The sequence below is a fragment of the Polypterus senegalus genome, chromosome 6, assembly GCF_016835505.1.
Source record: "Polypterus senegalus isolate Bchr_013 chromosome 6, ASM1683550v1, whole genome shotgun sequence".
Lineage (NCBI taxonomy): Eukaryota > Metazoa > Chordata > Cladistia > Polypteriformes > Polypteridae > Polypterus > Polypterus senegalus.
This window is the reverse complement of record NC_053159.1, coordinates 147,659,568-147,677,439: the sequence shown is the minus strand read 5'-3', so window position 1 is coordinate 147,677,439 and position 17,872 is coordinate 147,659,568. Positions and strand designations below refer to the sequence as shown.

Below are 17,872 nucleotides of genomic sequence, written 5' to 3'. Positions count from 1 at the left end.
ACCAGTCCCTGAACAAGTAGTTCCATGGTATAATTAGTGAGCAAGGGTCGAATCCACTGAATATTAGGAAGACATAAACAACATGATTGGGTCATTGAAGAAATATATTTGAGGAATGAAAGTGAGGAGTTCAGAGTCACGCTAAGACCCCTTACTGTGACTGATGTTGAAAGGGTGACATCTTCAAGGGCAATGCTTAGAGAAAAATTTGAACGAGGAGAATCAAATGCAAATACAAGATACCTGACATTGAAAGGTTAAGTTTAAGGTAATGATCATTCATCCATGATGAAATGCCAGACAGGCAGTCTGGAAATTGTGCTGAAACCTGTGAGCTGTAACAAGGAAATGAGAGGAAGGTCTGTGGATCACAGTAGAAGAAGTCATGAGAAGAAATAACTTTGCCTAAGGAATGAATGTAGAGAGAAACGAGAAGTGAACCCAAAACTGATCATTGAGGCACATCTGTGGAACGTTTTTGAGGAGAAGACAAACAGTCAGACCAGGAGACATAAAAGGATTGGTGAGTCATGTAGGACTTGACCACTGTTTGCTTTGAACTGGGTCAATGGTTTTGAAGGCTGATAAAAACTACAGAAAGATAAGTCCAGAGGAGAGAAAAGCAAAATTATGTTAAATATAGACTTAGGTCTACAGATCTGCACAATTGTGTCTATTTAATTACACAGAAAATATTTTGATATGACTCTTATATGGAGCTATACATCATTTGACACATTATAATTTATCAGTCTCCAAAGATATCCTGAACATCATTTTTTGATTCATTCTAATAATATGAAATTCAATTATTTGTTTAAAGGTCCAGTATAAGAAGAGGGCTCAAAAATTCATGTAATTGTTAAAAAATGTCTTTATTATAAAGCGCTGTCCTTGAAATACAATGCACTTGTCTCAGCACTTCTCCTATCTCTGGAAATATTTCCTGCACTGATCTCTTGTTACCATGTCTACAGCCTCCTGTGCTGTTGCCTGGATTTCTTCCAAGGAAGCAAATCTTCTTCTCTTCAATCTCAATTTTAATTTTGAGAACAAAAAGAAGTCACAGGGAGTGTGATCTTGTGAATATATAAGGTGCAAAACAACAAGCATAATTGTTTTGGTCTAAAACTTTTTGACTGACAAAGCGGTGTATGCAGATGCATTGCCAGGATGCAATATCCAGCCTTGGGTGTGCTGCTTCTCCTGATGTTGCTTATTAATGGTATGGTCACAGGGCATTAACACTTTATGAATAAGCCCGCCAAACTTGAAAAATATGATCATCACTGCTTCTTGAAAACAAGTCATGAGAAAAAAATTGCCTGATTCATGTGTAGAATAAATGCCAAGAATACACACTTGATCAACTCACCCGATACCTAGCAGCATATTCGAGAACTACTCCTTATTCCCATGCTATTGACTGATTCCAGAATTTTTGGGCATGTGCAAGCTGACATATTATTTCAATAACCTAATTAACAATCATTAGCATTTTAATTGAATTTATTGCCAGCATATCTTACTGGATAATAAAAAGCTGGTAGTCACACTGGTGTGGAAATGTGCAGTAAAAATACACAGCAGACACAAAATAGTAAACAAAGAGGGATAAAGAAAAAATAAATATGCAATTGTTAAAATGTCAAAATGAATATAAAAACAACTATCAGATATAAACTCACAACATGTATCAGACAGTAAGTTATCCAGTAAGCAGACAATGCAATGGTATGGCCTGCTGTTGCCATACTAGACTGTCATGTGGCTGGTCAGTACTAAAAGTATAAAATAAAAGTCCATTCTTTTTCTAACCAGGATATTCCAAAGCTCCATCATGGTACTGCAACAGTTCATCTTTTTACAGAATATAGCCAATGTCTCACAGATGTATTGAAAGAAATGGCAAAGAAAAGGTTATCCACATTAATATCTCTCAAGTTGCTTTTTTATACAGTATGATCATCCAAGAATTTCTTCCTTGTTCTCCTCAGTTTACTCAGTCTCTTAATATTATGGTCTTGCTTCACTTATAACTGAATGTGGAGACAACCATAAGAGCTTTCTGACCTGAATGGTCTTCTCTTGTTTAGAACATTTCTTGTCTTCCACCTTGATGTGTCCTGATACTAAGCTTAAGTTGTGGGGTAAAGGTTCTCCTCAAGCACTTACTGCTCTAACATTCATTGCAGTGAGAGTAAACTCAAAGATACAGCTTTGCCAGATTTCCAGTATTTATCACATGACCAAGCAGTTCTCCAAGCTACTTATGGTCACACCGACCCCAGACCATTAAAATAATGGGTGCTTATATAGTAATGGTCTGCTGGTAGGACAACTTTGACAATTTACTGGCTTCTATGCAGATATAAAGCAATGACTGTTTGAATTTGCAGATGAAAAAGGCATACACATATAATAGTAAATAAATATTAAGACCTATGCTCATCCTAATTTTTAACTAGATCAGTTAGTCATCAATTACCTTTAGGACACAACTTCTGCACAAGATGCAGTGTTTGAGTATAACCTTTAGGTTAAATGTAAATTATTTGGTATGCTCCATAACATCTTTCTTACTAAACAAGATCATCGATAAAGTGCAGCTATTTGAAAGAAGCATGTAACAGATAAAAACAAGAGAAATTGCATACCTCCTGCATCAGACAGCCTTCCTCTGTAAATTTTATCTTCTACAACATCAGTCCAGTAAAGTAAACTTTGATTAAAATGAAAGTCAAGAGCTATAGTGTTACGTAAACCAGGTACTAACAAACTATAGTCTTGCTTGTGAAGATCTATTCTTCTGATCTCATGTCGTATAGAAAAGATAATAAAAGCTTCAAAGGGATCTGTAAGAAGGAAACAACATTTTAATTAATTAATTAACATTTATCCTGTGTATAATTTGACTAAAGCTAAGGTTTCCTTAACTATAAAACCAAATAATTTCAAAGCAATTTCCAATAAAAATGCAATATCATACATTATGGAATGCCTAGGGAAAACTTTCTTAAACATTTTTAATTTTGATTTGCTGTATATGTTAAAACTAAAAAGAACATTTGTCCACATATTTTAAAATGATTTACAATTCAATCCAATACATCTGGCACCTTTAACTACTTGTGATGTTTTGCCAAGTGTTGGGTAATGTAGTGGTAATCAAGAATGTTAAAGTGATTTATTGATCTTTCTTTCTTTTACTTAAGATGGCTGTATTGTCAAAAGCATTTTCTGGACAAAGGTGCAACATAGAACTGTAACTTTTCATTCTTTTTGTTTCTGTTTTACTTGAACTCTGTAACAGCAGCTAACCACATCAAACAGGAAATGTTTCTAGCTACAGTAAAGATTAAGCTTTCCACTGTAAGAAGGAATTTTTGTAGACAAGTAGGATTTAGAGGTCAAAACTTTAAACAGCAAAATGTTCATTTTACTAGATATTTCTCATGTTTAACAATGAGATCCCAGGCTATTATATGTGCTGCCATGGTCTGTCAGATGACATTGAATAGACAGGGGCTAAGAGTGTTCACCTTGGACCTGACAAGCTATACAAAAACCAGCAGCTTCAGGGAGAAGCAGGAAGAAGAAAAAGAAGGAGGAGTTGGAAGAAGGAAAAACAAGGACCATTACCATCCATGCAGTGAAGTGTTTGAGGTGCAGCACGGTATCAATAAGAGACAGAATGTTGACATACATTAGGTGTGTCGCCAAGCACCGTCTTTGATGGCTAGTGAAATATCCAGTTAGTATGGTAATTTGTCACATCTGCTCATACTCAACCTCAGGCACTAGACAGTGCATTCATGCAATTTTAAATTATTTTCACCAACAGTGACATTGTGCTAATGACACAGATGAAGTGACACAACGTCAAAATAAAGCAAATGCCGCAGTTCAACAACTTGCACATGAAACACCTCAGTAATGGAGGGTAAGGCTTCAAGTTTTCACTAAAAACATTGCCTATCTGGAGATATTCTTTCGAGATAAAGCTTAATAGGACTCATATACCAACAATACGGCTAAGATATGGTATTGCTAGTGTCTTAAGAAAGCCAGTGGGGCAGCAGAAGAGGTGGGTCCGCATCCTCTGCACTGGGCCATTCTTAAGAGTTAGCTGATGCCGTCTCCAAGATCACAAATATAATAAAACTGCTGGGGAATCCTCAGGTTGTTTTTTGTCCCGAAGACCACAGGCAGCTGGTTTAAGCATATTAGGAATATTAAATCCTTAATGAGTAAAATGAAAGTTATAATTACTCCCTTTCATTGCATGAGGTTTTTGCTCTATACTGCCACCGAGAGTAATAGTGAAAGTAAAACACAGTAGCAGATAATCCTGGGTGAAGTCTCCATTGCAAGTGTACTGCGCCTGAAGACCATGTCTCTGCTCAGGCCAGTTGAATGCAAGGTTAAGAAAACAAGAGTTGGGGTGTAGAACATATTTGTGGTCTACATAAATTCAAAACCTTTCCATGATAAAACACACAGGTAATTTAATTTTTTGCCAATGATTGAAACATTGCTATTTAAAGAAGATTATCATTATGTTTTAAAATTATGTGCTTGATAGTCTTACTGCTTTAGTTTTTATAGTTTGTTCAATGGTCATGAGAATGAATATATAATGTGTATTTTATTTTGTGTGCCCAGAAACAAACATTTATGTTTTCAATAATAACTTTTGCATCACAGGAGTGATAGAGATTGAGACGTGGATTTAGTGGTGCTATGCCAGTCCATGGTGGCAACACTAAAGAAAAAAACTCATGGTTTACTGTTTGGTCAACATCCCTGTCCACACCTATGATCATGAGCTGTGGGTAATAACCAAAAGAATGATTTAGCAAGTGCAAGTAGTAGAAATGAGGTTACTTCACAGGGTTGCTGGATGGAAACTCTGTGCTAGGGTGAGAAAGTCAGCGATTCAGGAAAGCCTCAGTGTAGAATTGTTGTTTCTCTTAAGAGGAGCCAGTGGAGGTGATTTGGGCATATCTAAATGGGTGGAGAAAGAACCAGGATACCCTTGAGCAATTATATCTCTCGTCTGGCTTGGGAACACCAGAGACTTGCCTAGGGAGAACTGGAATCTGTAGCTTGGGACAAGGAAGTCTGGGCTGACCAGCTTGACCTGCTGCCATTGTGAACCTTACCAGGAAAAGCAGTTTCAGAAGATGAGGTGAAAGCAGAAGACTAGAGGAATTAACACTATTAAAACAGGAATATAAAAATGAACACCTAGAAGCAAAATACAAGATCAAGAGACTTTATGCTGAAGATGTACCTTAATTTATTTTACATAGAAAAGAGCTCCAGGTATTTAATATTTATATTAGCAAATTGACCACAGCTCTAGGGGCCTGTATACAGATGATCTGGAGCTACTATCACCTACCAAAGAGGGATTTCTGCACTGCTATCATAAAAGAGCTTTGACAGTCTGGATATGACACAGATTACAGTTTTACATAAAAAAAAAACCTGAAACATTATTTCCTCTGATTTAAACTACTGTTTTAATTTAAAAAAAACAGGCAAAATATCTAGATCTTTTTCTTAATAAAGAAATTCTACAACAAAATCAAAGTCTTAAAACAAGCATGGCCTACTATAACAGCACTGCTTTTCCAATCCACTGGTATGGCACACTATAAATTATAGACTGAAAGGCTAAAAGAAAATTTGTAACACCTTTCCATATGTTCACAGCATGCAGTGAATAGAAACTGCCAGCTCCCTCTACTCCTCCTATTTTAGGTATAGAGGATACATCTTAAAACTACAGCAGGTGGTCCCTGGAACCTACCATAACAATGTGTTGCAGAACTCTGTGCTGTCCTCACACACCACTCTATTCAGCCATCTCAATGTTAACTTTGTTTCTGTCATAATATTAACTCCAAAGGAAAAAAATACAGCAATGAAGGTTCCTATTTTCCAGCCAGTTCTGTTTGGGAAAGGCTTCAAAACACAGCATGCCTGACACAGCAGGTTTGTTAACAGAATGAATTAGTGAAGAATTTATTATTAAACTAAAAAATTCTAGTGAGAATAAATGCTAATGAAATACTGGCACAGTATCCACAGCATGGCTATCAAAACTTGCCATCACAAGAATGAACAAGAAAGCTGTGACACCAATAATGTATAGCTATTGTGAGCAGAGAAATAATGATTCTTTCTTGGGTCTTGCCCCAAATAGCACCAAAGAAATGGGAAAATATTACGAGAAAATAGCCATAAAACTGAATTAGAAGACAAATATGTCTTTGTCGGTCACAGATTAGGTAGAGAATACACTCCAACCTTATTCCATTTTCAATCCTCACTTATTCTTCTCATTCTTTGCTTGTCATTCTTATTTATCTAAAATTCTTGTTAAATCCTTTTAAAGTGACTTTTATTCAAAAAATATATTGCTATACCAAAAACTAAGAATATACTTTTCGGTTAGATGGAGGAAGGTAAGGAAAGCTGCAGAAAAAACATCAAATGAGACAGTAGTAATCTTTACTGTCAGTCATCAGTAAGGTACAGCAAATTGGTGTTAAATTCTGTCACATAGTGCCATTTTGGGACTACTGAAAGTTGCTTGGAAAGCCACAGTGGGCAGCTTTTTGCTGGAGGTTTTACTCAAACAAGCTAGGATGAACTATATTTGAACTGTGGAACTTTACTCACAGATGAGTTGTGTGAGGATCTGTGAGAGCACAGTGAGACACAGTTTCTTGGTTAGGCATGACTGTTTTATGGTTATGTCTAAGTGTATACACAGATTCTTCCATTTTACCTCAGAGTAAAGCTCACAATTTAATCTTAGGCTAGAATGACCGGATAGTTTATGATCGAAACACAAGATGGAACATACAGTATTTGTCTGTGCACAGCATAGGTAAAGTTCTGACAAGATAAGGTGCTTGCACATATTTATCATATATTTGCTATAATGTATTTCATTTATATTGTTTGCTACTTTAGTTCATTTTAACTATTTTAACAAACACTACCCTGCTGTCAGTAAATCTTGAGTGACTGAAGTAGTAAAGTAAATGCAGAACACCTGCTGTGGGGAGACAGCCACTTCTTTCCCACAGAGTTAGCAGCTGAGGAGAGATGCCTCCAATAGTGAGCAGCAAGAAAAGGAGAAATGCATCATTTGGGTAAGTGATATTAACTGAGGTGAATAAACCTCCATTGTAAAAGTACATCCAGAAAACAAAATGTGTCAGTCTTTAGTGCCTACGAGACATCCGGAGTCAGCCATGTGGACTGCTCAGGTCAAAGCAAATGAGTCCATATGTGGAGTACTGAGGACTGTGTTCAGCTTAGGGTGTGCAAGAATAGGCTAATCCATAGCGAAATATATTTTAAAATTAAAAGTGATTATTGCATTTAGAAGAATTCGATTGCAAAATGGTATTGAAGATTATTTTTTAATTATTAAATTGGCAAAAATGTATTCTAAATAAGTAGAAAATTGAGATAGCAGGAGGAACATTACTTTAATATGTATTCATTATTTAAATTGTTATAGTTTTGATTAATTTCCTAATTAACTTGATTTTATTAAGTTCACAGGTTAATTGTCTTATATCGATTTAAAATGTACAGGTGAAGTAAAAGTGCAGTATTATTCCCCAAGTGAGTGATTTTTTTTCTGTTTTTCTAAAAAAAATTGTAAAAAGAAGATGAAAAAGTTCACTCACCCAAGAAATACATTTTACTATGATTTTAAATTTCAAAAAACTCAAAGTACTACGACTACACTCTCAAAAAGACTAGAAGCCTACAAACTCATTAAAGAAAGAGGGAAAATACCCTGACACAAAAAAAACAGGGCTTATATGATTAATTTATTAAGTTAAATAAGGAAACATTCTAAAATATTTTTATAATTTTTCAAAGAAAGACAAAAAATTTAGAAAAAAAAATTGCCAAATAACAAAACCAAAAATCTGAAGTAAATTAGACATAAATAAACAAAAGACCTGTGGTATGTATGTGTATGGAGCAGTCCACTGTGCATACGCTCAAACACAGCCACTAGATGGTGCATGCTGCATACACTTTTAAATTTTTTTGGCACTTGCATGCACCTCAGTTCTCACTACGATAGACATGTGTGTGGTGCAGTCCTCTCTGCTCACGCTCAACCACAACCATGGGAGGTGCTGTGAATTGTGAAGAAGTTGTAGAAGTTTATATAAGTGTGACTTGTACTTGGTAAGATGGTGCATGCATGCACTTTTAAATCTTTTCAACACTTGCATGCACCTCACTTCTCATTCAACACAAGCAGACAAACTCAGCTTTGTGATACTGTAATCAGAATATAAGTTTAATGTCACCGTGCTCTGTGCAAATATTTTAAACCTGTTTTTCTTTTCTTTCTACATGCACAGCTGAGCCAGATTTAGTACAAAGGGGCTCAGCATTTACAACTGCTAGGCCAAGATAGGACAGGATAGGACAAGATAGACAAAGACAAATGGGCAACATGCACTATTTCTGTGTGACAGAGTCAACATGATATTGGATCTTCTCTTTGCCTTGTTTGGAATGGCATGATTTTACCTAAGTAAGGGCCTGCACATGGAGAAAGAGTATAAAGCCTTGGAACACTTCTCGGCACACATTTGAAGCAGATGGACAGATGGGAGATAATGCCATCCGATCCTGAAAATCCTTCCAGTGCAGCGACGAAAATGGCAGACTATATACATCGAGATCCCACTTCGATAATAGTCTTGCTATGGCTTCCTCGTCTGTTATGCCGCGTAAATCGTCATTAAAGAAAGGTAAGTTATTTTCTCTTGTGTGATTTCTTACCGTCGTATCACTATGAGAGGGGTATCACCTTTTAATATTATATCTATATAGTTTCAGGTGACTTAAGACGCCGCAATTACAAAAGAACTTATTCCAACCAGGGAGCTAGTGCCCTCTGCTGGATAGAGATACCTGTGCGTTGTACATTTACACAACGAGCTATCATGTTTTTGCCTGAGACAGCTTCCAGGTTCAATTTGTGTCACAGCTGCACTTGCCTACACGTCAGTCTCGATACAAGCTGTCCCAGCCCACTTAGCTGACGCCTCTGCAAGTTCACCAATATAGTAAAACTGTTAGAGAGTCTTCGGGTTGTTTTTGTCCCGAAGACCATGCGCTGCTAGTACTATATAAAAAGGAAACCAAGCTGTCAAAGAAAGTAGCAAAATAAAAATCCAGGGGTCCTAAAACTGTCAAAACCAAGCGTGTAAACCAAACATAGAAGGCAATAAACAAATGTTAAAACAAGAAACAAAATTAAAATTTTCAAGGACCAAAAACTCAAAGCAGTGTAAGGGAAGTGTCATGTATCACAACAAAGTTATGTGTACTTTAGGATTTAGTATACATTTAGTTGAGTTTGAATGATTATTTCTTTTGGTTTTATAAGTGATATGATAATTGTGTACTGTACTGTCATTCTGCTCTATGTTCCTTGTTCATGGAGACCCAAGAGGTAGGACCACCCTGACGTCACCGATTCTGGACCTTCCCACAAGTTATTTAAATTGACTGAAAAGGTTCAGGAGTGGGGAACATTTGTCATTTACTTGACTTTCTGTATTTATTGTGTTTCTTCTTGTTGGATTGTCTGGATTGTTTGATTATTTTTTCTCTGTTTAATGGGATTTTGATTTTAAGTTTGCGTACTGAGACTTTGTTTGCTTAGGGCTGCTTTTGAGGCAACTCCTTTTTTATCTCTCTTACTCTGTGGAGAGTTTGCCTTGTTTTATTCTTATTAAGGTAATGTATTTATTTATAAAGATTCTTTGTCGGCTCTGTTCTTACAAGTTGAAGGTTTATTTATGGTCCTCCTTTTCCTTGTGGGGTTTTTGGCCTGATCTTGAAAATTTTATCATTTTTGAAAGCCTCCCATTGTTGGGGGGCCTGTTCCAGCTGAAGCCAGCAGGTGCCTTAAGATCCTGGCTAAAGTCAGGCGAGCCTCTGCTGAGCAAAGCAGTAGTAAGATTCTGGCCTTGTGCCTTCCCTACTCCAAATCTTAACAGCACAAAAAGGGAGCTTATCAACAATAGCAAGGATTAGTTATAATATATAATACAAACAATAGCAAGCACACTATTAAGGAAAGGGATGGTGGTAAAACTAGAAACATTAAAATAACAAAAAGGGAGATGGGGAAAATTAAGATACAAAAAGCACAGATATAATCCTGAGAAATTCTCGTCAGGCTGACTTTTTCAGACTGATGCAGCTAGACAGTATGTAATTTAAATTATGAACATCACCTGAAATTCTTTAATATTAATAACAAAAATGGCAAACATGGTGTATCATCTGGATATTGTGATAGTTTTGGAATCATGCAAAGTACATAGTAATTTATTTATGAAGAATTATCAAGAATTTGGTCATGTGTTAAAACCTCTCAATTTTAAGAATCAAGGATCCACTGAAATAAAGAAGTTAAGATCTTACAAGCATAAGGCTGGTTCCTTCACTGATGAGAAGTTAATCATTGTATCTTCTGAATACCTCAGAAGGAGGTGAGAAGCTTTTGAACTTTTGGTCTGTATGACCGAAAATGGTCACTTAACCACATGCTGTGTTCTAAAGACATCAAAACTTTCTTAAACAACACAAGAGAAAACTATAAAGTATATTTTAGAAAATATATATTGATTGAGCAACTGAGGAGGAAACAGTCAAAAGTATTATTCATATAAGTACTACATTTATGTTCTAACCGTGTTAGAAGGCCAACAAAACAGCAGTGCCCTTGACTAAAAACATGCAAATTCTGGTTACTTTAAAAGATGTCTTGCTGCAGGTTTATTTCAGAATGCCCAATGCCCAGACAGATTCCCTAGATAGAAGAGTATTCTTAAAAAAACTGCTCAGTTACCAGTGTGTGCAGTGCCTGTGCAACAAAGTACACAGCATGGCTCAGAGACTGTCAATTTTCAAGCAGTTTATGGGTTTCCACATAGGAATGGTGCTATTAACAGCAAACACATTAGGATTAAAAAACCCATCATTGATGAGATTGAAAACTCTTTGTAGAAAACAATATTCTTCCCTAAATATGTAACTCATTTGTGATAGCAGGTTCTTATATGGAATATTTGGCCAAGTTGCCAGGAGCTACAGAAGAGTAGATACAACAATATGGACAAACTACAATGCTAAGTAAGCATCTGGCAGAGAAACACAGGTTTCATGGTGTGTAGTGTTTGGTATACTAAGGGTGTCCTTTGTTTCTCAAAGTTTAATTGCTGATCCCTCTGAATTACCCATCACCAGAGAGACACAGTATGAATTCTGCAACATTGTTGTTAGTTTGATAACTTTCTGCTCATTAATAATGTATTCCTGGACCTTTCCAATTGTGCCACTATTACAGAAATTGCATATTCCACGAACAATTGCCTTTGCAACATCTTTCTTCCCATACTGGAATTTATTCATACACTTTTAACAATATGTTACAATTTCATTGCTTCAGTATTTTATTTCTTTTTGTTCTGTTTTTGATGCCATTAAGATTTTTGCCTTTAATTTTCCCATTTTTCATTTAAAGCATGCTTCATTTATTGCAATACATATTATACTGATACATTTAACACCCTCATTATAAAACAATTTCTCAAATATCACAATAAAAAAGACATCATATGTTTGAGAGGCTAAAAATAACTGGATAACTGTTACCTTTCAATAAAACTTTACGTTTGTTTGAAGGGAAAAGAAATTTAGAAATAGTATTAACACAGCATTTTATTAAATCAGAATCTCAAAACGAGGAGTGAAATAGGAATATTTCAAAGAAGGACACAGCATAAGTTAAATAATATATTAAAAAGAAAATACAGTATATTGTGTACCATTTGTGAAGCTGAAACTTCTGGTGCACACACATGTTCAATATACAGTATGTCATATTATTATAAATGCAATCTTTAGAAAGTCAGTTGAACAAAATAAAGTTTATGACAGATAACAATTGCTTCCAAAAGAATTGTATTAATATTGAATGTGAAGGTGCCAAATTGGGATTAAAGTAGCAAATAGAAAATTTATTTCCCTTTCAAACTAAAAGTTGCCACCTGTCAAAGTAGTAAAGAATGCTGTATTGAGAATACCAGATGTCAACAAAGGAAGACGAAGGAAGATTTGCCCGAAGGAATGTGTTGGCAGCTGTCCTTGGTATCAATGAATGTGGACTATACCAACTGGGTAGGTAAAAGAAAACAAAGCAAAAAATGCTAAAAATGCAGTGAAATTAATTAATAATAACAAAATAACACATTCTTGAAAAGGCATTTCATTTTTTTTTTTTTCTTCTCAGGAAATACATCTGTCAACAGCGATATGGTCTCCATGAATTTATTTTGACTGACTACAGTATTTTCTGAAAATTGGAGAACTTCCACCAACTTTTGGATCTAAACAAGATTTTACAAAAAGTTAACCATTACTATAACTTTGGATCAGATTTGAACTGGTTTTGTTTTGGGAATATGTTCTTTTCAGGATGAAACTTTTCATACATTTCCCCCAATTGACAAATGTAAAACAAAATGCAAAAAGAATTAAACATCCCAAGATTTGTACAGCTTTTAAAAATGTTTACCTTGCCTTATCTTTTGGGTGAGTTTTGCCATGGACATCCAGGGCATCACACTCCAATTTTCCTGTCATATTCGAGAAATGAACATTGGAGTTTGACTGGTTATTTTTAATAGTATAGTTTATGATTTTTCCCTAGCAAGAACTGGAGCAGCACCCATGGTCAATAGATAAGCACAGGCTAATTAAGAATTAAGCAACTAGAAAATGAATGAATGTTTGAAGGTATGGAGTTGTCCTCTCAGCATGCAAAGTTAGAGAAGTGGTCTGTTTTAGCTATTGGCTTTTTCAAAATGTGTAGAGCATGTTTTGTTGAATGTAATGTATCCATTGATTCGTTAATGTTATACTGCTGTTTATCAGAACTCTTGTAGTTACTTTGCTACAGTGTGTTATGAGTGGTGGGATTTTGGGAAAGGAAATGTGTATCCTAGAGAGAAAAATGAATGTTAAAAAAAAAAGCTTAATGAAGAATAGGTTTTGCATTCAATTTGTTAAACTGTGTCGGGCAAGTGAGTTTATGAATCAGCTTCCTGACTCATCTTGGGTAAGCAATCCCACCTCAGACGAGATAGGGCACGGTTGCTAAAGGTAAAGTCTCTTTTAGTTCCCACAGCCAGGAGAACTAACTTAGACCCCATTCTGGCTGGGGGAGTATAAAGGCAAGGCACTCACAGGCAATGGTTTCTCATTCTAGACTGACACTCATGAAAGATGAAACTCCAATCCAGACCTAATCGCTTAAAGTACTCAGCTTGTTCTAGATTCCGGTTTGTAAAAGCATCATTGTGTGCCTTTTTTGTATGAATCTTTTAGTTACTATTAGTGATAAGCGAGCATGCTTGGCCGAACATGCTCGAGTGGTCCGCCCCGCACGTTTCGCGGGTTGGAGACAGCCAATCAAGGGGCAGTTCAATACTGCCTTCACTGTAATGCCAGTAGCCATGTCAGGTGCTGGCATTACAGTGATTGGCTGGCCAGAACACGTCATTGGGTGCTATATATGCAGGCACTGTCATATAATGTTTTAGAGTGTCAGCTCACCTGCAGGCACTGGCATATATATAATGTTTTAGAGTGTCAGCTCACCTGCAGGCACTGGCATATAATGTTTTAGAGCATCATTTTTCCTGTAAAATTGATTTTTTGGAAGGTTTTGGGCGTGTTTTTGTCAGTCCGTAAAAGTGGCGTACAACTCCGACAAACTGGCTCCCATCAGCGACTTGAGAGTCCAAGATGCATCCAGACATGATCCCCATGCTGTTCCCGGTCCATTTGGGAGGTGTTTCTGTCACTTTCTGACCTTTTCCAATGGACCAGGCACCCTCAGCTCTTCAGAGCAGGGGGTGCCTGGTTGTCTCCCACTGGCTTACATTATACTCGGGTGCTCGGTAGAGCACACGAACATCGCGATGTGTTCGGACCGAACACCCAAACACTTTAGTGCTTGCTCATCACTAGTTACTATTAAATGTGGAGACCTGTCTGGAACCCCAAAATTTCTTGTGATTATTTGTCATACCTAGCACTATCACAAAAGGTAAAACATATCACTCATATTTGTGTACATTTACCTTTTCATTTAATAAATTCAAATTGATATACAATTGTGTGGATATTTATATAAAACTATTACATACTGTATGCTTTTGTTGCGTATTCTAAAATATACGTGAAACACGAAAAGAGAAACACCAAAACCTTAGTACTATGGTGTTGTACTGTGTTAGCCATTATGGATGTAGTGAGAAGTCAAGCAAAATGAAACCATTTATTCTCTAACTAAAAAGAATATGAAAACTCAAAGCAGGAAATACCCAAGACACAAACCTCAGTCTCTTTATTCTAAGGCTGCAGCCTACCACTGTACAACCATACCCACTTTAAGAACAGTTTGATTTACAAACAAAATTAAAGTGTGCAAATTTAGATCTTTATCAGTGTCAAATTACTTGTCTTAGCCAACACACACAGTATGAATAACTGATTTATGAAGACCTGTGGCATGCCATATCCCAGTAGTCCAGTCTGACACAATAAATAAAATGATTTTATCATACAAACTGCTACAAATTACCTGTGCTATAGCAGTTCTCTCCGTCTGTGCTGAGTTTCCACCCATCATAACAAGAACATTTGACAGTGGTTTTGTGCTGCTCACACACTTGACTGCACTTGATGTGTTTGGTACAGTAATCTACCATTTCACAGGTTTTGTTGTCTGTGCTGAGATGAAGTCCCACAGGGCACGAGCAAGCAATTCCTCTCCCAGGAGCAATAGCACACTGATGACTGCAACCTCCATTATTTAAGGAGCATTCATCTGGGGAAAGAAAGGAGAGGAAGAAATAAGACTAAAATGACAAGCTAGCGGTGTTATATTTAAAACTGGTGAAATAAGTCATAAATAGTTAAGAGTTATGTTTCCAATAAAAGGGACTGAAGTTAGACAGTAATTTTATTACCTTACACATGACTAGATAACTAAGTTATTGTTTAATTTTCACCATTTTTATTACAATTCATAATTATTACTACATTTTACTCTGGTGACTTTTTAAAATTGTGATATTCATTTGTATTACTTTTGTTATTAATGTTTCATTATTACAATTTTAAGTAGTAAAGTAGAGACACACACATACTCTATGAACAGAGATTAAATAGCATTGATAGGCAAAACATTAGAACTTAGAGCCTTAAAAGACATATACATTAAAACCAACACATTTAATGGAGTTGGGATATTTTACACCATTAACATTCTAACAAATTCTAATATATTCTATGATTATAACAGTAATTTTAACACACATACACACAACTGAATAGGCTAAAGAAAATTTTATAGAATCAATACATGTGGCAGAAAGCTTATTGACAAACAAGCAAGCATTCAATCAATTTATTTTTATTTGATATGGCACCATAGAATACTTAACTTGAATTATCACTTACTAGGGTAAGTAATTTGTAATATGGCAATAATGCTGGTAACGAGGAGTTGCTAAAATTATAACTGACACGAAAAAAGCTCAGGCAGCATGGTGGCGCAGTCGGTAGCGCTGCTGCCTTGCAGTTAGGAGACCCGGGTTTGTTTCCCGGGTCCTCCCTGCGTAGAGTTTACATGTTCTCCCCGTGTCTGCATGGGTTTCCTCCCACAGTCCAAAGACATGCAGGTTAGGTGCATTGGCAATTCTAAATTGTCCCCAGTGCGTGATTGGTATGTAGGTGTGTCCTGCAGTGGGCTGGTGCCCTGCCCAGGATTTGTTCCCTGCCTTGAGCCCTGTGTTGGCTGGGATTGGCTCCAGCAGACCCCTGTGATATAGTGGGTTGGATAATGGATGGATGGATGGACGAAAAAAGCTCCCTCAAAATACTGGGCATGAGCAGCCGAGACCATCTTTGTAGTAACAGTAAATGTCATGTTTTGCTAATTAAAAGCTTAGAGCCTGCATTGGTTTATTAGCTTAATTATAACTGGTAATATGCGATTTCTTTGTTCAAGTTGGTCAATGCTATGATTACAAAATAAAAACTATACAGGATGTATACTTACACATATGCTGCTGCTGCTCCTTCTCTTTAACTTTTCATTAAAATCAGAATTGAACCTTGCACTTTCTGCACTTTATTCACTTTCTGTTACTGTATGTATAGCTCATGGATGCAACTGATTACTTTTTGTGTTGAATTTGGATTTTTTTATGGATTTCACCTTGACTGAGTTCACAGCCTCAGGGACAACTGAGCTGAATCTTTTTGTGGTTCACTGGGCAAAAATTTCTTTTGATTGCCTGCTTCAGCCTGATGACTGATTTGTCATAATTTTTCTTTGCAGATTTGGGAACTGGAATTGTTCTGTCTTCTTAAATAAAATGGATATACTGGATTGCTGTCTTCTACTCCCTTCTGCTGGAGAAATGATCTGATGTTCACACCCACTTGGCTTTCAGCACTAAGGCAATCACACCTGTAATAACCACGGTTATACTGTAACTCACTGAGGCAGCTGAAGTCAATTCAGAAGCTGAAGTCTCTTTTTCTGGTGATGATCTCTTTGGAATTGTATAGGGTGAATAATATATTGTTATTTGGAATACATACATTTCATGTGTGTTTCGTGTCTACAACGACCTGGGTAAATGCAAGATGACAGGAAATACAAGGCAAGAAATGTTGAACACATAGCTAAAACAGAAAATTTTTCATCTTACTGTAATAATGACAAAATACCGTTGTGAAGTGTATAATGTGTATAGACTGTCCAAGTCCAAATATCAAATAAACACTTTCACAAGAGGTATAACAAAACAAGTGTGCTTTTATTCCAGAATATAACCAAAGAAAAAGGAAATCATTTCCAGTCATCCTACATTTACTCAGATCATTGTAGACACTGAACACACATGAAATGTATGCATCCCAAATAACAATATATTATTTACCCTATACAATTCCAAACACCTCACTGCCTAAAAAAGAGACTTCAGCATCTGACTTGACTTCAGCTGCCTCCATAGGGGGATCAGTGAACAGGCTGCCTGCTGATGACAAAGACACTGATGAGGAGGTGCGAAGGAATTTAAGGTAGCCAGGCATTACGACTTTTTTTGTAGGCTTCAGGGATTCTAGTGTTAATGGATCAATCCTCCAGTGGTATCAGCTTATGCTTCAACTGAATTTTTTGCTATGTTGCTATTCCTGTTCATTTGCATCACCCCACTGTGCTGGGCTGCTCAAGTGTACTCTACTATTGTCTGATAAGTATTGGCTGTTAACTTTGCTGAAATACTCTTGTGATAAACTCCTGCATCTTAAACAATTTGTCCAGAGCAAATGATCAGACTGGAATGTCTGAAATATTTTACATCATGGGTCAGGTCGCTACCACCGCTGGGCTGTGAATGGAAAGTTCACCAGCAGCATTTGTTCAGGTATACGCCGTCCTACTCATGTCTTTGTAAATAAGAGTGTCAGTGTGCCAAATTTGCTATTTGCCAAAATAAACTCTGGTTATGGATCTGTACACAATGATCCCTCATTAGCTAATACTGCATTGTTTAACACACGATCTCTTAATGGCAAAGAATTCATTACAGGCTCCAATCTTGCTATGCTTAACAAAAACTTGTCAAAAACCAAACAAATTTCCGTCTGTTACAGAGATGACGCCATCCGGCTAAGAACTCAAGACAAGGCAAAGCCGTTGCAGTAATTGTTA

General features: G+C 36.5%; 1 protein-coding gene across 1 annotated transcript in view; it reads right to left on the bottom strand.

Moving 5' to 3' along the window:
• The window catches only part of LOC120530667 (low-density lipoprotein receptor-related protein 1B-like), a 1,848,048-nt gene that overhangs the window by 725,083 nt on the left and 1,105,093 nt on the right, over nt 1–17,872 (bottom strand). The window contains exons 24-25 of the mRNA XM_039755091.1: nt 14,726–14,971; nt 2,658–2,855 (exon numbers count right to left, since the gene is read on the bottom strand). Coding sequence (XP_039611025.1) covers nt 2,658–2,855; nt 14,726–14,971 — 444 coding nt within the window. The remainder of the gene's footprint in view (nt 1–2,657; nt 2,856–14,725; nt 14,972–17,872) is intronic.